Below are 24,003 nucleotides of genomic sequence, written 5' to 3'. Positions count from 1 at the left end.
ACCATGTACTAATAAGTATGACACCAATAATATAATATCTGATGTATCTATATGCACATTACAAAGTCGAGACAATCCCATTTAACATTTACATAGAATTTATTCAGTAATAACTGATATGATTCTGTCACACAGAATCAATTGTTTTGGCATCATAATTGTAATCATTTATTAGAGTAACACTTCACAAACTTTAAAAGGCCCCTTTTAAAACGTTTAGTTTAAAATAAAAAAAGATCACAAACATGCCATAACAAACATGAATAAAGGCATATTGCAAAACATACAATAGACGGTAGTTTGATTGCTTAATACTTTAACTAATACATTTCATTGTGCTTCACTGGGCCGGCTCTGGCTTCCTTAGTGGTGAGATCGGTCCTCTCTGCTGCCCACCTGTTAGGAAAAGTGTATTATCAGTCAACACTAAACTAAACAGACAACAACGATGACTAAATGTTCTGTAACAGAATGGAACAATGAGGTGAGCCTTGATCCCTTTTCAATCCAAGACATTTGTAATAGAAGTCAGCCAATGCCACTGTTAAAAAAAAAAAAAAAAACTCCACAAGATTGTTCCTACAGGCCATATTAACCTCTTTCGTTTTCCCTAGACTCTTCTATACAAAAAAAGTCAAATGAACCTCACAACAACCTGGGACAAAAAAAAAACCCTACCTAGAGCTTAGATCAAGACGAGAAAATCAAACCTGCTCCAGAGATGTTGAGGCGACTCAGCTCCCTGTCCAGCTCCTCGTCTGTGATATTTAACCGTGAGTCAGGTACACTGGGTAGAGAGTTGAAGAAATCGTCGTTGAGGACACTCTTTTCTCTGCCGGATGGTAAGGGTCCTGAGGGAACTTCTGGAAGGTCCCCTCGTCCATCTGGAGCAGACTCCTCCAAAAGAGACTTGAGCTCTTCCTCCAACTCATCGGTGTCCCCACCAGCTACAGGAGCAAACACAACATCACTGAGTACAACAAACACAGCACGAAGAATCATTCTGTGGTGCTTCAGTGTGTACAATTTCTTTTCCCCCATATACAACACAGAAACCATTATGCCAACATTGTGAGTACACTGTCAAAATTATACATTCATTTTTCAAGTCCGTTTTTTTTGCCATACCAGTTTTTCATAATTTTTTACAGATGACATGCACAAATCCTTAGGGTGGTGGTCAAGCCTTAAAGTAGCACACATACTTGTGTCCAATGCTCCTCCAGCAAGCGTCTGGTTGACTTCATCCTGAGTATCACACAACTAAGCACACAGAGCACAGACGATCAGAGGGAAAATAATCACAGGTGACAAAAAATGATATTCATACTAACAACAACAACAACAACAACAACAAAAAGAAAACAAGGTGGTCTTACCTCCTGGATCTGATCCACCAAACTTTCAGCCTTCTCCACAGTCACATCTTTTAATGAGAGACGCAGAGCGGCGACACCTGCCTGGTATGCTTGCATCACCTGTGACAAACACAGGTATTGCGTACTGTTTTATAGGGCTCAACATGAACGTAAAACTGTACATCAATCAATGCGCTTTCCATTCAGAATCAACATCCTCAATGAATGCACTGCATGGGGAACATCAATGGAACTTATTAAGCACACTGGGTTTCAGGGCAGATTTTAAGAAGCAGCATAAAGGTCCATCCACAGAAGTAACTATAAAGACAACACTGACAACAACAATGAACATCCACACTGAGCAATAGCAAGGAAAGTCTCTCTCATGTTCTTTAATGTGATTCGATTGATTCTGATTGGCTGTCATGTTCTGAATATTGCTCTATTCCCAACAATATCATTCTTCATGTTGTTATTGTTATAGTATGCAGTGTGGATGTTGTCATTCATATTAGCTAGAAATACATAAAACTATTGTTATTACTGTTATAGTTAACGTTACTAGTGTGAACAACCCTTGACTGATGATAAAAAAAATAAAAAAAAATCACAGGTGGAATGTTCAACAAAAGAGATCCATTCATTTAAAGTACAGAAGGATCTATCGTTCAACATGGCTGTAGCATGTGATTATTTTCTCACCAGACGGTCTGTTTGTGAGTGGGCTATTCTGTCCAGAATACCCTTTATAGTTTCCATCTGGGCATAAAGCCGGTCAGCCCGTTTCTCCACACGCTTCCTCCCCCTAAGGCACCTCAGAGCCTGCACAGGGAGCAAGACACAGTGCATGCCTCATTTAAGGCTGTTTACATTCACATTCACATTTGGCAGATGCTTTTTCAACAAAGCGACGTACATTTGTCAATTATATTATATAAGTGTCACTGTCCCGGGACTAGACTAATATGCTACTAATACACTTCTTTTCCCTACTTACCTAATACACTTCCCCCCCCCCCCCACTTATCTTTTTAACATCCACATTAACATAGTTCTTGCTGAGCAACAAACTTGCAGATTAACAGTTCATTAGGCAGTCGATTGCCTCTGAAAGCTCAGATTTTCCTCAGACCTTGACTACATCTTGAATGGGTCTCAAAACCAAGGCCTGTCAGATGACTTACCTGAGATTTCTTCCCTTCACTGAGTAGAGCCCTGGCCTCCTCTTTGCATCTGTCAAAAACAAACAGCATTTATTTGGTTTATCATCTGCCTCATCTTTTCATCATAACCAATCCAGAGGACTGTGTTTGCTTTAAGCAAAATAACAAGCTGCCATCAGTTTAAAAGGGATGGTGTGCATGACCTCTCCCTTAGAACTAAAAAAGGCCTGGATTTGTGTTTAAACTATCTTTGCTTCATTGAAAATGAGAGCTACCCTCAATGAACCTCCGAGAATAAATAAGTGTTGAATGAATGAATGTTTAAAGCAAACTGTCCTTGGCCAAGCATAATGTGAGACAAATTTGGACAGTCTGTATGGCGTGCTGTGAAAGTGGTCTTCAAGGCCTACTTGTCTGCCTCCTTGCCCAGGGCGTCCACTCTCTCCCCTAGCAGCTTCTCACTGCACTGCAGCTGGTAGATACCCAGGTCCACATCACTGACAGGGCTCACACGACCTTGGCCAGGCTGGGAGAATTTCACCAGCTGGGGGGGGGGGGGAGAAAGAGAGAAAGATGACTGCTGACACAAATTTACTGTAGCTTTGCACACTCCTTAGAATTCTGAGGCTCTATCTACAGTACGTTCTGAGTAGTTCTGAGATACTGAGCGTCAAAGTCTAAGAATTCCACAGAGGTATACCATAGAGTTATACTGTGAAACTCTATCTTCTTCAGATGTAACGTCCAAAATTGCATACTACAAGAATCACCTCATCTTCAACTCGAGGTGTCACAGGAAAAGAAAGTGGCAATAACTCAATTTTGACAAAAAAGTCAGATAGAACCTTATAATTCTAAGGGGACGACTTTACTAACAATAAGCTTCATACCTGAGCTATATTTAATAATCCACTTTATGCACGGAAGGCTCTTTACCCAGATAATTTGCATAATCTAGGTTGTGACAGCATCTTCTGTTATATTCTGCTCCTTACATTTTCACTCCCACACTGACTGTCTTGTTTGCCCAATCAGGCAACTCTTTCTACAACTTCAACATTACAAGATCCTTCAACATCGTAACATGCTGATTCACTAGGTACAACAAAAACACCTGGCTCGGAGGCTCCATTGGAATTAAATGACCTTCCATGCATGCCGTCATAGAAATCCCCTGAGCAATCACTATCCAGTGATCCGACTAGAATTAAAACACATTCATCAACTCACCTTTTCACCTTCATGAAGCGACACGGTCACCTGCTTGTCCCTCTGCAGTTGAAGCAGAGCCAAGCATAGGGTGGTCTCATCTGAGCAAACATGGGAGGCCAGTGTTCTCATCTCCTGAAAGGACAACAGACACCTGTCTGCCAATGGAGAGGACCGATATGTCTCCAAGAGCTTCACCGCCTTTTCCTATGGACAATAGACACAAGACACAATCTTACATTACTGAATGTATATATTATAGATCTTTGATATAAACAGTACATGTTGCCAGTGTTTGATATAATTAACATTGGCAGTGACACTCACCTTGACCAACTCAATCACGACAAAAGATTCTTCCAGAGGTACACGTCCACTGCCCAAAAGGGTGGACAATGTCCACTTCAGTGGCTTAACAAGCAAAAGGCCAACTCCCCAAGATAGCCAGCCAGAATCCACATTTGCAGCAAACTCTGATTCTTTCTGCACTTTTCCATTCCTTTACATCAAAATACCAAAAATAGTTTACTAGGTGATATATAAGGCCTACCAATTGATAAAGGATGCAGAGATTGGCTTCCCTTTATACTCTTTTTGCGATAACTAACTATGAAGGACTTGGCTAAGCAGTGCAGCAGGGTGTGAAAAATAATATGCAGTACCTGTACATGGACTGAAGCACAACTCCCAAACCAAGGGGCGAACTGCCCTTTCGGCGAAAACTTTCGTTCAGTTCGTGCAAATTTACACAGACTGCGCCCCGACGTCTGCAGTGGTTTACAATTAGTGGCGTCCAGAAGTCCAATTTACCATCCCAATCTGTAGTGTCGACATCCCTGTTCTCTTTGAATGCCGAAAATAGGAAAGCCATACGTGCATCGTCTCCCCAGTCTGAGGGAAACTCGGAAGAGCAATCCTCCTTTGACTGAGGTAAACTCGACATTGTTCTGTAATTAAAGCTAAGATTAGTTTACGGCAGCAACAATACAATTCCAATACAACAGACTGACATCCCACTTTTCTATCTGCCCTGCAGTTTGATATACGTGGGTATATCAATAATATACATTAACATTTATCACAAACACTCGTTTACCTGTACGTTAAGTTAACGTTAATGATATTCTATCAAACATACTAAAAATGATATAAGTGTCTCTGGCATAGTCCAGTGTCGGTAACTGTAAAAACTGTTAGCAAAACACACACCTTCTTCACCTTAGTAGCTAGCTCGCTACACCACTAGGGCCAAGGTAACGCTAGTGGTAGGTCAAGGTTTCAATCACCATCCAAATAGCCCTATAGCCATTTTAGATTAAATATGTTCACGAGTCCACAGAGCAAACCCCTTAACATTTGCGATTAGTGTGAAGATTGAAAGTGAAATGTTTTGACCACTCCTGTGCAATAGCGGATGTGACAACGCCATTAACCCGGAACATAACTACACATATGACATATGACTGATTTAATCAATTATGATACAACAGTTTTTCAGTTATCTAGATGTTTTTTTAATTGTCCACTCAGCTGAATATGACGGATGATAAGTGAATTTTACATCTTGAGAAAGGGTCACATCCAGTCAGTTATATTTTTAATCAAGACGTTACCGACCCGGAAGTTGTCTTTACTCCCGGAAGACAACAAGAAAAAGCCAAGTTGTCCCTTCACAACTTCACACTATTCGATTCTTTGATACGTATTTCTGTAAATTATCGCTGAAGATTTTAGAGACGGGTAGACAGATTGGGCATGACTTTCGAGTTTGTGGTATCACTACAATGTGTGTAACGTAGTTTCATTTTGGTTGACTGGTCTTCATCAAGGCGTGTTTTTCTTTGGCAGTTTAACCTTTCTGTTAATGCTTTAACATGCCTTGCTGTGTGGCAGTCAAATGTTCAAATAGGACGGGCGGCTCATCTAAAATCAGCTTCTTCAAGTAAGTTAATGCCAAAGTTATATTTTTACCATTACAGATTATGGCTACTAGAAGATGTGGTTGTTCTGAGATCTATTCTTTCATAAGAAGGTGCAAACTATATCCGAGTTTTAGTTGATTTGACTAGCCTACCAGTTAGCTTCGAAACAGGCACGTTAATTTGACAATAGCAATATATCATAGGAGTGATACACGTCAACACATCTGGAATAACATTAGGCACCTTCTGTAACCTGTTTAGTGTTCTAAAAACGTCAAATAGGTCATGACAACAGTGACCAAAATTATAGCAAAGGAGCCTAGAATGAACACACATAGATAACTATAAAACTGTGCTTTCATTGTACAACTAAACAAAAAACCTTGAAGCAGCTTCAATGCAGTTTTTGTTTGCACCCTCAGAAACATCGCATACCTGTTACCGCCCTCAAATATTATCCACCAATGGCAGTTTGTTTGTGTTAACCCTTTACGAAATTCAACTTTTTGAGGACTCCTTGCAGTGGGCCTGCAAGGTACAGGTACAGTGCCCTCCAAAAGTATTGGAACACGTGCTTAAAGTTAAATATCAAATCATCTTTTGGAAATTGATTTGGAAATCGTGATGCCTTAAATTAAACAATGAGGATATATTCAACCTTGAAGGACATCAATTTTCTTTGTCAATGAATAATGTATTGTAAATAAATCAACGTTTTCCTTAAAATACAGGGGTCATAAGTATTGGAACGCCCATGTTGAATTTCCATAGAGGATTTTTATTTTTATTTTTAAAGGCCAGTTATTTCATGGATCCAGGACACTATGCACCCTGATAAAGTCCCCTTGGCCTTTTGAATTAAAATAGATAGATAGATAGATAGATAGATAGATACTTTATTGATCTCCAAGGGGAAATTCAAAAACCCCACATCAACACTATACCCTTCACCATACTAAGAGTTTGGCATGCTTTATGTCAGTTATTAGCTGTTAGCTAATTAGCTTGTTTGAATTGCATTGAGCTCAATGAGAATTAATGATTTTATATTTGACTTTAAGCATGTGTTCCAATACTTCTGGAGGGCACTGTATATCAGCACCACAACTATGAACGGAAACAGTATGAACGATATGAATTTGGTGTCCTTTTTTCTCCTCTCAGATTCCCTTTCCGTGACCCAGAACGGCTGAAGCAATGGATTCGCAACGTTAACAGAGTGGATTGGTACCCAACTAAATATTCTTCCCTGTGTTCTGACCACTTTGCGCCAGACTGTTTCAAACCAAATTTCAGAGCAGGCCTTACTGGCTATGCAGTTCCAACCATTTTTTACCCACGCCACATTTCGAAGCCCAAGCCGCGGACGACCAGAAACAGTCTGAATATCAAAATAAGCCATCCCAGTGCTGGCGTACCAGCTGAAATTCATATCGTCAACCATGATCATGACTATTTGAGTTTTGTTGTCAGGGCAGATCCAGTTACAACTGAGGAACAAGTAGCCATTAACGGCCATCCGGTACCCCAAAACTCCCTTGGACTCCAAAACTCCCCTGGACGTCTACAGGCGCAACTCTTGAATGTTAAAACTAAATTAGTTTCTTCCAGAAGGACAGTGAGGATTGAACAGCAGAGAGTGAGAAGACTGAGAAAAAAAGTGAAATCTCTCTCCTCACTTGCAACTGATTTGAAAAAGAAGTTGTTGTTTTCTAATAGTTGTAATGGTATAATGGAGGGTTCTTTCGGAGGAGTTGCCAAAGAAATCCTTACCAGGTCCAAGTGTAAGAGTAAATCTGCCGGTATGTCTGAAGCTTTGAAATCTTTTTCCACCACTCTCTATGCTCTTTCTCCGAAAGCCTACCGGTTTGTCCGTCAGAGCTTTGATAGCTTTCTGCCGCATCCTACAACAGTCAAGACATGGTGTAGACCTAACAGCAAAAATGGATCCAGTCCGAAGCCTGATACCCAAGTCAGGGAGGACCCCAACTCTGGCTCGAACATGGTTGTTGCTTCAGTAACACCCAACAGCAGCTCTGTGGAAACCTTTGCTGGACAGCCAACAGATCCAAGTTGGGTTCTTATACCGGCATCTCAAATGGCAAATGGATAATGGGTCTTATACGTTTTGGACATAATTTGATCAGTTGTTAAGCTTTATACTGACAAATGCTATAATAGCATGGACATTTTAGGGCCGCACAGCTCTTGACAAGTCCAGTTTGGTGACTCAGTTATTAACATCTGTTGAAGTGCATTCCTCACAAAGATTCTGTTTGAACACTAGAGAAGTTGTAAGATGATTTACCTGTTTACAGATACGTTACAAAGACTAGTTGGTCTTATCTGAGATGCCTTCAAACAAACATTAAATGCATCATCATACGTTTTTTTTTTTTTTTTTAACTTTTTTCTTGCTTTTAAGTTACAGAAGTTGTAGCATAGGTTTGCCTGCTGATGCTATATGTCTCTGTTGAGACAGCCTTTCTCTCTTGTACAGTTGGTCCCACATGCAACAGTTGCTCCAAAACTAGTTAGATTGTTATTCATATTGTATGGCTGGATAGATATGATCAGTTCATTTCCCATGCAGATACTTGCAGTAATAAAGATTTGTTTATATATATAAATAAATTGCATATTTGTTATTATTATTATTATTTTAATTGTTTACCGTTAAATGTAACTATTGTATTGTTGTTATTTATATCTCGCTTTGGACAAAAGCATTTGTCCAATACCATTATCATACCATTACCATACCATTACCATACCATACCACCAATACCATTACCATAACCATATGTGCTTTTAACTATTCATTGAGCAGATGATTTTATTGAAAGCGATTTGACAAAATGAGGTATAACATCCAATCCGTAATGCAAAGGAGAGCTTAGGTAACAATAAATACTACACTGTTACTATTCAGACACTTTAGGTAATAGTTACTACATAACCACAAAAATAACAACCCCTCAAAACTACAGCTACAAAACTACATTAAGCAAATAAGTAAGATATCTTGCTGATTTTTTTTGTATGATAGTCATAAGATGTGGGGGACTGATTTTTTATTTTTAAAGGCCAGTTATTTCATGGATCCAGGACACTATGCACCCTCATAAAGTCCCCTTGGCCTTTGGAATTAAAATAACCCCACATCAACACCATACCCTTCACCATACTAAGAGATTGACATGGTTTTATTTCAGTTAGCCTATTAGCTGGTTTGAATTGCATTGAGCTCAATGAGAATGAAATAAAACCATACCAATCTCTTGGTGTGGTGAAGGAAGCCTGTGTGTTGTTTTTTTCTTTTCTTTTTGATGATCACCATTTCCAAAGCATGATTCCCTCTATAGTCTATAATTCAAGAATGCCATTTGCCCTTGGGTATTATTTTGATAATCAAATGTTCCTCCTTGGTCACGTTTTTGGTATTAGAAATGACTCATTGCCATGACATGGTGCAGCACAAATTTATTAGTTGACAAATTATATCAGAATTATATCATGTAACACACGGTCTGTTGCATTTCAGAGGCACAATCTATGGAACAATCTGCAGTAGAACAAAAATTGCACACATCTTTTTTCTGATATAGCAGGAGGGCAACAAAGGTGCATATTGTGTAAATATGAGCATGTGACCAAATTAAGCATTAGCAAAGGGTCTGTTTGGCATATCAATAACAATAGGCATATCATCATGCCCCTTGGAATAATAAGGTTCTATCTGATATTTCTGTGAACATTTCAAGTATTTACATATTCATATGTGATATAGGTTTTTTTTGTTTTGTTTTCATATTTTGAGGCATTACATGTGTAAGGAGACTTGTTTCACATATCAGTGTTCCTCTCTTTAATGCCAAAAAACTGATCCGTATAATTCCAAGGGGAAGCTATTCATTTTCTTGCACAGTTGCATATTCACATAGAATTCCCAATTTGTGCAGTTTCCCTGAATTTTGCTTCCCACTCTCCCCTAACTTTGGCCAGCGTATTCCTAGAATGGAGGTTTGGTGGACCAAAACTGGATAATATTCAAATATAAGAGAGAACTGGCACCAGAATTAAAAAGGTGCATGAAGACTGGACTAATGTTTCAATGTATGATTAAATCTTCTCCTGTCTGATGATGACGACTCTGATGAGGATGCAGTCTTAGATCAAAACATTTGTCCAGCTTTTACGCAACTTTCTTATTAACCATTTTGACCATCTGTGTGCTCCAGTATGTCCTTCTCTTACACATGTAGCCGTGCGGTGGAACTACTGTATATACTTATTAGGGCAGCCTAATGTGTTTTCCAAGCAAAATTTGGCAACTGTCACATCTCCATACGTAAGATTCTAGGTCATCCAAAACTTTCACAAAGCACGGTGCTTTTTTAAGGCAAAAAAAACCATACAGTATGTGCCTTATGATGATACACAATGAAGGCAAATGTGTTTGTTCAAAGTGGAATTAAGATTAATGTGTCATTCTATGCAAAGAAACCACATTAAGCCACAAATAGTTTCACTACATTAACTGGCATCAAAAATAGTCTGAAAATACTCTTCACCAAAAATATTCTGAAAACAGTCTTCATTCCAGACAGAAAAAACTGCAAACATTTCCATACTACACATTCACTCGCATACACTAAAATGCTTGGTGAGAGTGCTCTATCAACATACAGCCAATAAACTGCACTAATGTCAAACTACTAACCACCTCAAAGAACAAAGAGCAAAACAAATAATACACATTTGTCTTTAGACTTTTAAAGACATATTGCTTGTTACTTCTTTTTTGTAAGTGTGGAAACCAAAGAAAAGTGTGATGGTACAATAAAGTAATTTCCTTCAGCTCAAATGGGTCTTTCAAAATTGTATTCTGACAGCATATATCATTTAAGCCATGCATGCAGATCACAGTATATTGATGAAATATTTCCATTACATGTTAGGCATAATCCAAAATAGACCTTTATATATTTGGTCATTTGAGCACTTGGTAAATGAATGTTAGTAAAAATGACCATATCTAATCTCCTGTAACAGTCATTAAACCAGTGATAGCACTGCATCTAATAGCTACATGCTTTTAAAATCAATATAAATAGTTGGCAAGAGCCACAACAGAAGACAATGAGCATTCCAATGGTATGTGTCCTTTCTCCCCAAGAAGAGGAGTTCCGGATACTGACGATGCTTTCAGACTTTCAAACTCATGTTAAGAATGTATACAGCGTTGTGTGAAGGTAACCAGTCCATTTTACCATGTTACATGTTTGTGTATTCAAGTTCGAAAGTGTGTGAGCTTGGGCAGTTTGAAGGACTACGTAGCTGTAAGATACACCTCTAACTTTATTCCTACACACCTGAGCAGGACATTCAGGTGCATTTTTAATTAGTCACTATTAAAATGTCACCTATATCTACTAAAATGTTAGTTTTCAAAGATCGGCTGAAAATCATGACAGATGTACTTCCAAACATGTACAGAAGCCTATACTCGAGTGAAATGTATTAAATGGTATCTTTCAACAATGCAAAGTAAAATGTCCAAATACCGGTAGGACCATTTCATTTGGATGAAAAAACATTGATCATAGGTTATGCTATATTTATAATCTTTGCTCACTACAACATATACAGCTGATCAAAGTAGAGGAACAAGAGAATATCCTGCATATATTTTCTCACCATTCAAAGAAAACATGAACTTTATAGGTTGTAATTTCAGGTTTAGAGTGTTACATTTTGGTGGACATTTTTTAAAAGTGTTCAATGTTTGCGGCCCTCATCTATCACTGTAACTTACTTATGACTAAAAATTCCACACTTATGAAATAAAAATGACCCATGTTATATGTAAACCTGCCTATTCTGATATCTTTGGGAATCCACATTTAAAAAAAACCTCTGGCATTCATGAAGTTTTGCTTATACACAAGCAGCAGCAGCTAATTTCAGAGCAACATATTACTTTGCACTCAGGTCCACCACTAGGTGTTGGTACGCCAGGGTCTTTCCCTTGAAGCTAGCGGCCAGCAGGATGTCCTTGTTGTCCACGTTGATGAGGCTGAAGGCCCGCGGGGCGAGCAAGTTGAGCTCCTGGAAGGGCTGGTAGCGCTGAGTGAGGTCGTCCCACAGGTACACCCGAGAGAAGGAGTAGTCGCTGCCCAGCAGGAGGTACTGCCTCAGGCCCACGCTGAACGGGTAGACCGCCATGGAGCCGCGCGACGGCAGCGTCTGGATCTCCACGAAGCGCTGTCCCTCCCAGCGCAGGATCTTGGAGTCGCCGATGAAGCGCGTGAGGCACAGGTAGAGCACCTTGCGGATCCAGAAGTGCTTGACCATCTGCACGTCGGCCGTGTCGGCGATCTGCGAGTAGAAGGCGAACTGGCGCTGGCTGCGATTCCACTGGTAGACCACCGGGGGCTGCGAGGCGCTGGAGAGGATAAGCCGCGGCTTGCCCTCCACCTCCAGGAACTCCACATGGGTGTCGCGGTGCCAGGGGTGCAAGGACTGATGGGAGTAAAAGCCGTTGCTGTTCCAGCGATAGATGCTGGTCGAGCCTGCCTTGGAGCTGTCCACCACAGCAAAGTACCAATCCCCCTCTATCTGGAAGGTCTCCACAAAGTTAGGCTTACGGACACGGGTTGTGTCAATATCTTGGATCTTCACAAATCTTAGAGGGCCTTCCTCCCATCTGCAAACAAAATGGTGCAAAAAGAATAAACTACAACATTCACATTCTAATAATATAATAAAGTAGAGAGTAATAATATCTCTCCTGCATGGAATTGTCTTTTTTCACTTTCTTAATTTTTTTTTAACATTGTAATATGGGAGTGAGGATCTGTAGTTGACAACTCATTCACTGTGACAGAGTTGGAGAATCGTGTTCTCAAAACCAAGTAGGCCGATAAGCTCACTTGTATATGTGGGATCCTCCAAAAAGCTGGGCTACCACCATGTAGAGAGTGTTGTTGATAACCACGGGCTTGCAGTAGACCGCTGATCGAGCTGGGAAATATAAAAACAACACGCTGCAATATTCACATGACAAATCTACCCAGAGTAATCAGGAAGAAAAACCCATACAGAGGAAGAACCGCAGAGCTCTGGGACGATATCAATTATTGATTAAACTGAGAGGTAAATCCTACCAAAAGAAACTTGTGCTTCGCTGTACTACTATCTGTTGCCCTCCCAAAATAGCCGCTGCACTAAGAGGAGGAAGTCGTGCAACGATCTCTTCTCAGAGAGATACATTATGCTACTCAGTCTCTCCCGTGGTCTAAGGGAAGTGATGTAGTAGCTCTGTGCGGTCGAGTAAGATGTCTCCTCCCTCTCCTCTCTGTGCTCTTGGTGTAGCACTCCCACAGAGACCAGCCACTGCTTTCAGTCAGTCACTCACTCAGTCACTCAGTCAGTCTCAGGCCACATCCATTAGTCTAAGAGCAACTACATCAATAAAAGACAGGGCAGAGCCAGCGCCGGCTGTTGCACACACTGTCACTTTCAGTGGGTGCCCTGAGGAGACGAGAGCAAGGACCTGGGGAGCCACAGACTCCTGGTGTTTACAAACAAAATCACAAAACACAGTACAGGCTGCAGATCAAAAACAACTAAAAGAAAACTCTTACTGAAAGTCCTTTTGGGCAGTGGTGAATTCTCTTGGAATGGAAAGTCTTAGTCTTTTTTTTTGGCCTTTTTGCCTTTATTGATACAGGACAGTGAAGATTAGACAGGAAGTAAGTGGGAGAAAGAGATGGGGTGGGGTCGGGATATGACCGCAGGCTGGATTTGAACCTGGGTCCCCGTGGGTACTCAGACCCGTACATGGTACGGGCGCTGTAGCCTGCTGCGCCACAGCGCCCCCAAGTCTTAGATACTTTATCTTCAAGTGAAATAGCAGCATCTAAGTAATGTATGACAATTGCACTCCTAAATTTCCCTCAGAATAAATAAAGCATAGATCTGTCGATCTACTTAGATGTGGCAGGCTGTTGCTTGCTTGCCCCATGGGACCAACTAAGGGTGGGGCGTAACACCCTCGGAATAAATAAATTATCTATCTATCTAATATCTACTTACATGTAATGTTGTTGTACTTCCTGAAAACCATCTCCACGTGATCCCACACAAATACTGTGCAAATTCCAGTGTTGGGCTGAGCAAACACCACATACTGGTCTCCACCAAACTCATAGGACTCCACAGACAGGGACTGGAAGGGGAAGGTCTCGTACACAGCAAAGTCTGTCATATGGGGGGGGGGGGGGGGGGGGGGAGGAACACAGTATGAAGTGTGTGTTACCAGCAATTGTACTTTAGTAGCCTCCTACTGAACAATGTAGCCTATTATAATAATTGGTTTTACTTAGTGGCATGTGCCACTATAACGATAAAGGCACTGCCAACTGATGTGTTAAATATGATTCACTCAGTAATCTATCAGTAACATTGATTTAATACATATGATGCAGGTCTTGCATTGAGTGGTACAGCTTTTCTATGCTGCTCTTGGTGCATTCTGGCCCAGAGTTAGTAGAGGCAACAGGACATTAGGTTATCTATTTGGCTGTATAAACATGCGTTAGATTTACTAATCAGAGTTACACCATATCAAAACAACATTAAAACATTATCATCATTGGGGAGACCTAATATTATATTCTCTCATACGGCCCAAAATATTTACTAGTGCCCCTGTTAGTAGCCCCTGTTCTTGAATTTCCCCTTGGGGATCAATAAAGTATCTATCTATCTATCTATCTATCTATCTATCTATCTATCTAGTAGTAACACACAATGTAGCTCCACTAAGTGTGACCTGCGCTGATGCAGTTGAAGTCCCGCGGGGTGAGGTCGTGGATGCGGCGGCCCTGGAACTCGAAGGGGCTGGCGCAGTAGATGGCTGGCACAGACGTGTTGGTCTTCTCCATCCAGTCCACCAGCCATTTGATCTTGCAGTCGCAGCGGAACGCGTTACCGCGCAGGTCTCTGGGGAGGGGCAGTGGAGGGGAGGCGGGGGCTTCATGAATCATTCAGTTGTCAGTTCATCATTCTGTCATTTCACTCAACTGTTTTATAAGGAGTGATTAACTGTAACCAAAATCTTTTTTTTAATCTGTTGTGTAAGAGGTATGCCATATGGGTGGAAGGATTTCATGGCAGCAGCAATGATGTGCCATGTACTTGTTTTCTTCATAATTTGTTTTAATGAAAAAAGATCTGTGAAAGACTCAGTGACTCACTTTGACAAAGATGCTATTGTCGTACGATTACAAAGACTACTTACAAGTCTGTGAGGATATCAAGATACTTGAAGAGTTCCCGAGGAAGACCCTGTAGATTATTATTGGAAAGAGATCTGACAGAGACAAGAAATGGCTATCATTATGTGAACTGAATTGCTATTACCACAATTATTTTCATAACATGGACATACAATCCAAGGGAATATATAAATATATATACGCACAAATGCGTTAGGGATTTTAGTCCTCTGAATGTATGCTTTGACAGCGACTGGATGTCATTATTTTCAATGAACCTGTGGGGAAAGAAAGAAAGACATACGCTGAAGCAGTCAGGCAGAGATGAATGTAAATGTACCCTAGAAGGACATGGTTTTATCGATAAGAACATTAATTCTCTTCTGAATCTCTCTGCCTTGGGTCTCTCTTTAATTTAACTCTCTGAGAAGACGACCGAATTCCCCAGCTCATCTCTGACAGATATGGGGGTCACTGGCCTGTTAGATCCAATTAAGATGTGGGAGATGGATTGCAGGCTGAGGCAGACGGGCCACACGCACCCTCTCCACGCGCGTTACATTTTTCTTGTTAAACCTTTCAGCTTAATAACATGGGGTTGGTGGGGGTAGGACTCTAATGCTCGTACATTCATTTCCGCTAAAAGCTCTTTCCTGCCTCCCCTCGTTGCCACTGGAACACAAGCAGCCATTGAGCCGCCCTGCGATGGCACTTGCATCTTAAACAGCTTTAATGGCCACAGACCCAAGGGTTAGACCAGCTATGACCTTGATGGTGATAGAGGTCAGATGAGGTGGAAAAGCACTGAACACACATGAATATCCAATACACAAGATACTCAATACAATAGTCCTACACAATGCAGCCAAACTAATTTCCAGCATTTAGTGTTAAATGTTTAATTACTAAATGTGTAATCGGTGTTAATCAATAATGTGCTAATTATTGAAACATATCCCCTCAAACATCTCCAACCACTGCAGGTGAAATGACCCCTACACAAACTGGCAGAGGACTGGCACTGGTGCCAAGGCAGATGAAAAAGGCCTAGCACGCACAAAGGGCTGGGCAGATTAGATTCTATGCATCCCCTTAGACAGTGCAGGCGTAAGCAAACAGGCGGAAACATCCCACAATCCCACAAACACCCGCAGCACTTAGGAAAAAAAAACAATGCTCTCTCCTGTGCCATCTATTGATTATCTTTCTGCTCGGAGCTATTGAATTATGTGTAATGAGGTGAGAGCAGAAGAGAAGGTAATTGTGAGCGCAGGGATAATGAGAGTGCTGCAACGGTGGCAGTTTTATAAACATGGGGGTACAGTACACACATGCCCATGTCTACAGAGAGCCTCACAAACACATTTAAAGACACACACAGCAACAGCAGTAAGCTCTCTGTATAGGCTCCCTGTCTATCCAGAAGGCTAGCCTCTGACAAACAAACAAGAAGAAAATCACAATCTCAAATATCCGTTTCTGTGCTAAGGGACTGTTTGTGTTTAGGAATGGTGAAATTGAAGAGATTGGGAGTTGCTGGCTGGCTATTTTGATAATCATTTTACAAGTTGTAATGGCTCTCATTACAAGTTCGGCACGGCTATTATGAACCATAATGGCCAATGGGCCATCACACCAAATCTCCTATTCCCCATTCAATTTCTGCCAATGTGAGGAGGCCTTGTGTGCATGAGGTGATGGAGGTGGTTGGAGGGAGCTGCTGGTGTCGGGCCGCCTCCGATGTGAGGGAGCGGAGCTCATCAGCATGCTCAGAGGGGAGTCACCCAGACAGAGCTGGCAGCACTGCCGCATCCCAGAGCAGGGCAACAGCGCGAGCCTGTGCCAAGCCAAGTCGCCCGCACTAAGCTAAGCTTGTGTGCCACCCCAAGCACCGAAACCAAATTGCCAGCCGAGCCTCAAACAGGTCTCAAACAGGTTTCAAACGGATCTAATATGTCACCAAAGGTCTGATGCAGTCGTTCGGCACATCGTTCATCTGTGATCCTCAACTCAGGTCATTGGCTGTACTTCATACTCAAGCCAGTGAACAAAATGGCCACCTTGGGATTGCTTAGCTCACCAGAGTGGAGAGGGGGGAGTGCTGGTAACAGCAAGCTGGAGATACCCCTGATCAGTGTTCTATACAACCTTCTTGTTTGTGAATGCAAGCAGAAATACATATAACATCATGGATGGAGACATTACTTTCTCTCAGATATTTAATAAACAGTTAATTTTAAACAATTCCACATCATATATATGCACACCTGAAACAAAACTGAGTACGCTAAGATGCATTTAGTGAGTGAAGATACTTAATAAAGGAAGTAAAGGAGAAATATGTCTTACTTACAGATATTGCAAATGTGATAGACCAGCAAAGGCATCATCAGCAATCAAAGAAAATGTGTTTGAGTTCAATAATCTGCAGACATAAGGGAGAGAGGGAGGGAGAGAGAGAGAGAGAGAGAGGGGGGAGAGGGAGAGGGAGTCAATCTTGGGTTTCTTGTTTCTTGTTTATATGAGCGCTAACAGTGTGTGCAGAGTGTAAACAGGTGTCACACTGATATTTCCAGCAACAGTAGATGCGGTGCAGAAAATGACCCCTCCGATAACTGGTACATGAGCTTTCATGTACAGTCCCGATTATTGCCTTGTCTGCTTACAAAGGGGACTCGTTTTCTAATGAAAAAGGGAGTGGTTATGTCAGCTTCTGTTTCCCTCTTTCCCTGTAAAAGAAATCGCAATGCAGTCCCTCGGGAGAGAGCACTGAGCAGAGCAGAGCAGCGCTGCGCTCGCATGGTCTAACACACTTTATGAGATTTATGCAAATCACATCTGCAAAGAATGCAGTGTAGTGTGAGTTCAAGGAGCTCTAACTCTTCAAACGATGTCTCACAGGGTTGGAGAAAAACATTACAAAAAAATGTTAAAAAACTTTTGAAAAGTATTTTGAGGTAAATGGTGCAGATGCATTGTATGACCCAGGAGCATAGGAATATATCTGGCTATCTACAGCAGAGTGGACAAGAGTATGACTGACCAGCGTCAGAATGGCAAGTACACTATGAAAAAAACACAGTGGCAAAGGTACACACACACACACACACACACAAACACACTGAGCCTCTCAATGATCCATGTGGACAGTGAACAGACAGCCCATTGTTTGAGGGGGCGATGGGAGTTCGTAATGGCAGATGACGTTGACTCTGGCTGGGACACGACACTGACACTGTCACTGATACAGAGCCAGAGTACACAGAGCACCAGAGGTTAAGGTTAAAGGTTAAAGGTTAAAGGTTAAAGGTACTATGTGGAGTCCCATAGACTTCAAGTTGTCTTGAGTGCAGCCACAACACTCTTCCATTAACTTACATTGTATTTAATACAGCCTGATGTGGTACACAGAGAAATCATAACAGACGCTAGCTGTTTTGCATGCTAACAGTGGATAGGCAAAACAGAGCATGGGTAATTTGGACATTACTTCAAAACCATTGTCTTCACATTCTATTGATATTTCTAAACACAACGACAAATAGGAAATCAGAATAGCAAATCACAAAACACCATAGCAAATCAAAAATCACAAAAGGCAAAACACAATAGCAAATCAAAACTCACAACTTTTTTACCGTTGTGATACCCTCCTTCTTACCATGGAGTTTTGTGATTTGATTTGCTGTTGTGATTTGAGATTTGCCTTTGTGATTTCTGATTCACTGTTGTGCTTTGTAATTTGCCTTTGTGATTTTTGATTTGCTATTGTGTTGTCCTATTTGTCATTGAGGTGTGGCCTTTCAGTGCCACCGAAACATAGTGCCTTTAACTATGGCACTCCAAAGGTCCCTGACAGGAGGTGCGCACAGAAGTGTTTATCAACTTATTCTTTATTGAACCCATTGAGATTGAAATATCCTGTTCAAGGAATCCCTGGGGCAAATCAACTTTTGAAATGAAACATTTAACTGTGCAGGCAGCATTTGGAGGCAAACAGGGGATTTAGGAAGAGAGACACACAGAAGTCAAGGAAGGAGGGATGTCAGGAAGACTTACAGGAACTGGAGCAGGTGCAAGTGAGAGAATGCTCCCTCTGGAATCGTACTGAAGGCAGCGTTCACCATCGTCCTGAGAAACAGAGAGTCAACCATCATCATCATCACCACCACCACCACCACCACCACCATTATCTTCACCGTCGTTGTCACCACCATAATCTTCCTCATCTTCATCATCATTCTTAAAGAGAAACTATGCAGGATTGGCGATTTCATCTCTGGTTTCGGTTTCGTTTTTCGTTTTCGCTCGTTTTATGCTTGCATATTTCTCTGCAGAGCTTTAGCGTGTATATTTCTATATACTGTATATAAATATATAAATTGCAAGCGTGGTTCTTCTTGTTCCTTACGTGTCTCAGCCTTCCAGATGTAAACAAGGAGCGATTGCCTCCTGAACAAACTGCAAAGTTGCAATAGCGGATAGGGACACTGGGGGCGGGAGGAGATATTACTGTTTTCAATAAAACTGGTCAGGCAAAACAACGATTTCTATGCGATTTTATGACTATGAGAAAGTTGCATAGGGTCTCTTTAAAGGAACTGCATGTAGGATTTTGGCCAAAACCGGTACTGCAATCACTTTCAAAATGTTGTAGGGCGGTGTATCCCCTCCCCTCCCCCTGAGTCGAAGTTGGCAACCCGGATACCGAAACACCACTGACTTTTTGATTAGTAGATAGGTGGAGCATGGCGCATCAGACCAAAAGACATAATATGTTAACATCAATATCAGTTGAGAGCTGCAACTTCACTTTTTTAATGACAATATCCTGGCCGTACTACTGTTGTCAGTGATATAAGTATTTGAAATCAGCATGATTTCTTAATGTCTAGTGACATATCAGGGCCATTTATGATTAATTGAAATACATTTCTTACATACGGTTCCTTTAACTTCGTTACCAGCACCAAGATCTCACTTAAATCTATCTATTCAAATATTTTTCCTACAATCCTACCAAACAATGATTGGATGCCATATCTTATCTCTACCTATGCGCTTAACAAAACTGAAGCTAACAAAGAATACATTCTAGAGCATTGAAAAATGCTATTCAGTTCTTAAATTTGCAGCAGACCGGGACTGAAATGTCTGTGTGCACACAGTTTGTCCACAATATCTATATATTGACCCATCTATACGGGGTCATTCGGCATGTGACCTCTTAAGTGATTACCTGCCTAGCTTGCACTGATTCCCGCTGGCTATTTCAGTTTCGTGGATCATTTAATCTTCAGAAACTGGGACACACACACACTCTTTGTCTTGCCATCACAAGAATTCTTGGAGCAAAAAAGAGGCCATATCCACATTACGGTGCTTTAGTTAAACTAATTATGTAATTGATCCTGCAGTTCTGGAACCCATACATACGCACACACTTGTGTGTTCTACTCTGCATTGGTGCTTTTCATTTGTTCCTAGAAATAGCTTATTCAAATTAATTCTGATTTTAGGGTTTAAATTTGCTTCCTAGGCTGTTTATAAAAAAATCAGATTGAACAGACTGTCCCTTGGTGCCAATTAGTAGGCTGGAGAGGGCCTATGTAGTTGTGTGCTACAACTACATCTCCCCAGAGTCCCAACGCTCGTCCCGTACGTGGGGTCCAATCGATGCACTCTCTCTTTCTAACCAGAGCCAAAGCAGCTCGCTGACTTCATTCCAAGAATACAGAGAGGTCTGCGGCAGAGGGATTCAGAGAGCCCATCTCTCATCTTTTATGAGCGAGCCAGAGCTGAGCTCACTGGAGTGGTCCGTCACAACACAGGGAAGGACACAGAAGTGGTCGGGATTGTTGCTGTGGTGCAGGCTTCCCATATAAAACACGTCTGTCTGCTGCATATCTTAACCCAAGCTCTTTCACTCATTTCTCAGTCCCTGCCATACAAAGCACTTCATTTGTTATGTGTCAGAGCAACTACATTGTATGGTCTGGATTATATGTGACAAGCAGTGCACTGCTCTACATTGTGTTGGCGTTTAAAAGTTAGCGAATAATCATGTGAGCCAAGGTACCAAGTGTCGAACTGTTCTCTAGAGAACAGAAGCACACTGGTGGTCTCTGAATGAAACTATTCAACTCAGGAAAATGTTTCATCTGAGATCACGCTGTTTGATGTGGTTTGGCAGAGTACATTAACAGAGTCCAGAGTCCTAAAAGGATTCTTGAAAGTAACACTTTTTCAGCTCCTGCAGAAAATCTGATCGATATTTTTCGGCAGACAGCACGCTAGACTGGACATGGTTTACAGAGCAAGTAGGACGTGACAACGTCAGTCCCAACCCTTCGTCAATGCCTTATGTAACAAAGAAATCCAAGAGACATCTATTCCATCAGAAAACATGTCATTGGCATTCTCTCTTTGTATTGTCTCGTATGGACAGATATGTTGGATTTACTGGGTCAGTGACTTTATCAAAAGCAAAGAATAATGTAAGATATATTATGGTTTTACTGGTTACATACACTTCAGGTAGATAAACATGATTCACCCCCCGCATCGCACATATCTGATATATACATGAACTACAAGAGCAACATTCTAATGTAACCAAAGGGATGTACTTCCACATACGGCAAATACTTGAGTTGGCACACGCTCACAGTGCAGCAGTACACATTAAGTAAGTGCAGCAGCGCACATCTCATCTAGCCTTTTATCAGTAGCTCTGCTGTCCTCCCTTCCCTAAGAATAAATACCCTTAAGTACTTTAACAGCTCTCAGCTCCCCAGTGTTATGTGAACACAGCCAAAGCCCTGGGCTCTCCCAGCAGCAGCAGCAGCAGCAGCAGCAGCACACAGAGGGCTCTGGTGCTGGGGCAGGTGCGGTGTGTACTCACAGGGAGATGATCCCCGGGGGGAAGCTCTTGGGGATGGCCTTGGTGTCCACGCAGAAAGCGCTGTCCTTGGTGCAGGAGCAGGTAGCGGGGCAGCGGGGGATCTTGGGCGGGCGCTTGGCCTCGCCGCCCGTCGGCCCCAGCAGCAGCAGCGGCAGCAGCAGCAGCATCCATAGGGAGGCGGCGGGAAGCAGCTGCCTCCACTGCGGCCATCTCGGCACCTTCCTCGGCCCAGCCTCCAGCATGCTGGCCCTTATTCTTCTTCTTCTTCTTCTATCTATCTCTCCACTCACCCTAAAGCCAGCGTCCAGACAAGAAGTGGCTGGACAAACACAACAATCTAAATGAGAAGATCAAGAGGAAGAAGATGAGCAAGAGGCTGGAGGAGGTGTTAGTCCTGGGCTTTAAAAATGAAAACTGATGGGAGAGGGAAAAAATCCTGCAGTAGATAGAGAGAGGTGGCGAGGGTGCTGCACTCCTGAGATATGAGGTTGTGAGGTGAGAGGAGGGGGGATGAGAGAATGACTGGGAGAGTTGGGGAGGGTGAGGGGAGAGAGAGAGTATTTGTGTGTGTGTGTGTGTGTGTGTGTGTGTGAGAGAGAGAGAGAGAGAGAGCGAAAGAGACAGAGAAAGAGACAGAGAGAGAGAGTGTGTGTGGAGTAAAAAAAAGAGAATGAGAGAGAGAGGCGATCTGAGAGATCTAACTACCATAAGGAAAGCAAAATGGAGCATGCAGTACCCACCTCTTTAGTATTCCCTTTTCTCTGTGAGCTTGTCTGTGAGAAAGTGTGTGCTCTGCAGTACGCTGAGCTAGCTCTCTCCCTCCCTCTCTCTCTCTCTCTCTCCCTCTCTCTCTCCCTCTATCTCCTCACGGTGCAGCTGTCAAAGCACAGACTGCAGGAGCGAGGCTGCGATTTGCTGCATGCAGACCTGTGTGCACTGCACGGCTGACACTGAATTATTAACCATCGCATGGACCAACACTCCACCATCCAGCCTGAGAGAGAGAGAGAGAGAGAGAGAGAGAGAGGCAGGGAGGAGAGCAGAGGGATGATGAAAGGGATGGTGGGGGTGCAGAGGAAGCCACCTGGAAGTGGGAGGTGCAGGAGGAGGTGTGTGTGTGTGTGTGTGTGTGTGTGTGTGTGTGTGTGTGTGTGGATCCTGCCCCCAGTCTTCCCATTTCACATATTTCTTGTGGGAGGCATATAGGGGGAAGGGATAGATCACAGTAGTTGTGAAAAGCACAGAATGAACATTACTAGAGGGCAGAGTTCCTGAACAGTGAGTGGAGAGAAGAGATAAGAGGGAAGGTGTTGTGGACTACAGTATGTAGATGAGGTCAGGTAAAGCAAAGCAAGGAGGCAACACAAAACCCTTTACATGAAAATGGGCTATTTATTTAGGCCTACTTTAATTAAGGGTTTAATTTAACCCTTCAATGCTTTTGGGGTGTACACCAAAATGAGTGCCCATAAGGAAGCGTTATCTTTATAGGCCTACCGCCCAATGGTTGTATCATTAGGATCCGTGTCAAAAACAGAAAGGTAAACAAATGATGTAAAGAAAAGTAGATTGAATGCTTTAGTAGCAAACAAAGAGCAGAACTGACCCAATTTTACCCGCAAATACCAGTGTCTCTAATGTTTGTTGAAAAACTTGACACTATTTAAGCTTTATAATTTTCAGTACATTTCTTTCACCTTCTTCATGTTATACAGAGATCCTCAAATCAGTCGTGGCAAATCGACATAACTTCGAAAAAACGCACATTTACTGTGCTCAGGCGTTGTGAAATGTATCTTTCAGTTGTGTCAAAAGCCATTGCACAGTGCTACCAATAGGTTGCACTGTCTCCTCAGCAATGAGATAGGTACAGATTGCATGAGCCCAGCAGGAGCACGCCAGCTGTACCAGGCACAGGCAGCCTTTACCGCATAGCACAACGAGACTACTGTCACAAGTAGCTCCACACTGGCACACTCCCCTCACATTTACTCACACAGCATGTCTGTGCAAATTCACAAGTGTGCTTACTGCATAGGACTGTAGAAAATGGGAAGCTTTTCATTAGAAAAGACAAATAGCCATTGTTTGTCAGGTTTCTCTCTCCCTCTCAGTGAGTGTGTGTGTGTGTGTGTGTGTGTGTGTGTGTGTGTGTGTGTG

At 42.1% G+C, this 24,003-nt stretch overlaps 3 protein-coding genes across 5 annotated transcripts; 1 reads left to right on the top strand and 2 right to left on the bottom strand.

Moving 5' to 3' along the window:
* Positions 1-80: 80 nt before the first annotated feature.
* chmp7 (charged multivesicular body protein 7) lies at positions 81-5,142 on the bottom strand. Of its 2 annotated transcripts, none has more exons than XM_062542566.1 (11): positions 4,943-5,142; positions 4,396-4,680; positions 4,061-4,232; positions 3,755-3,940; positions 2,935-3,068; positions 2,546-2,594; positions 2,064-2,183; positions 1,380-1,478; positions 1,206-1,263; positions 711-947; positions 81-396 (listed from the first exon to the last, which is right to left on the bottom strand). In XM_062542566.1, exons 2-11 carry the CDS (start codon positions 4,674-4,676, stop codon positions 341-343), a joined length of 1,392 nt encoding a protein of 463 aa, XP_062398550.1. In that variant the 5' UTR covers positions 4,677-4,680; positions 4,943-5,142; the 3' UTR covers positions 81-340. The 2 variants fall into 2 exon arrangements, with proteins under 2 accessions (XP_062398550.1, XP_062398551.1); XM_062542567.1 differs by having other exon boundaries at positions 4,952-5,142.
* A 237-nt stretch (positions 5,143-5,379) lies between these two features.
* Positions 5,380-8,260, top strand: LOC134088557 (THAP domain-containing protein 1-like). Its single transcript, XM_062542565.1, has 2 exons — positions 5,380-5,675; positions 6,820-8,260. Exons 1-2 carry the CDS (start codon positions 5,608-5,610, stop codon positions 7,766-7,768), a joined length of 1,017 nt encoding a protein of 338 aa, XP_062398549.1. The 5' UTR covers positions 5,380-5,607; the 3' UTR covers positions 7,769-8,260.
* An 861-nt stretch (positions 8,261-9,121) lies between these two features.
* Positions 9,122-22,774, bottom strand: lgi3 (leucine-rich repeat LGI family, member 3). Of its 2 annotated transcripts, XM_062542563.1 has the most exons (10): positions 22,584-22,774; positions 21,844-22,180; positions 18,999-19,070; positions 17,293-17,364; positions 15,146-15,217; positions 14,963-15,034; positions 14,495-14,664; positions 13,756-13,920; positions 12,591-12,681; positions 9,122-12,364 (listed from the first exon to the last, which is right to left on the bottom strand). In XM_062542563.1, exons 2-10 carry the CDS (start codon positions 22,083-22,085, stop codon positions 11,635-11,637), a joined length of 1,686 nt encoding a protein of 561 aa, XP_062398547.1. In that variant the 5' UTR covers positions 22,086-22,180; positions 22,584-22,774; the 3' UTR covers positions 9,122-11,634. The 2 variants fall into 2 exon arrangements, with proteins under 2 accessions (XP_062398547.1, XP_062398545.1); XM_062542561.1 differs by lacking the exon at positions 22,584-22,774 and having other exon boundaries at positions 21,844-22,295.
* Positions 22,775-24,003: the final 1,229 nt, after the last annotated feature.

Source organism: Sardina pilchardus, chromosome 8 (genome assembly GCF_963854185.1).
Source record: "Sardina pilchardus chromosome 8, fSarPil1.1, whole genome shotgun sequence".
NCBI classification, from domain to species: Eukaryota; Metazoa; Chordata; class Actinopteri; order Clupeiformes; family Clupeidae; genus Sardina; species Sardina pilchardus.
This window is presented reverse-complemented; position numbering and strand designations above follow the sequence as displayed.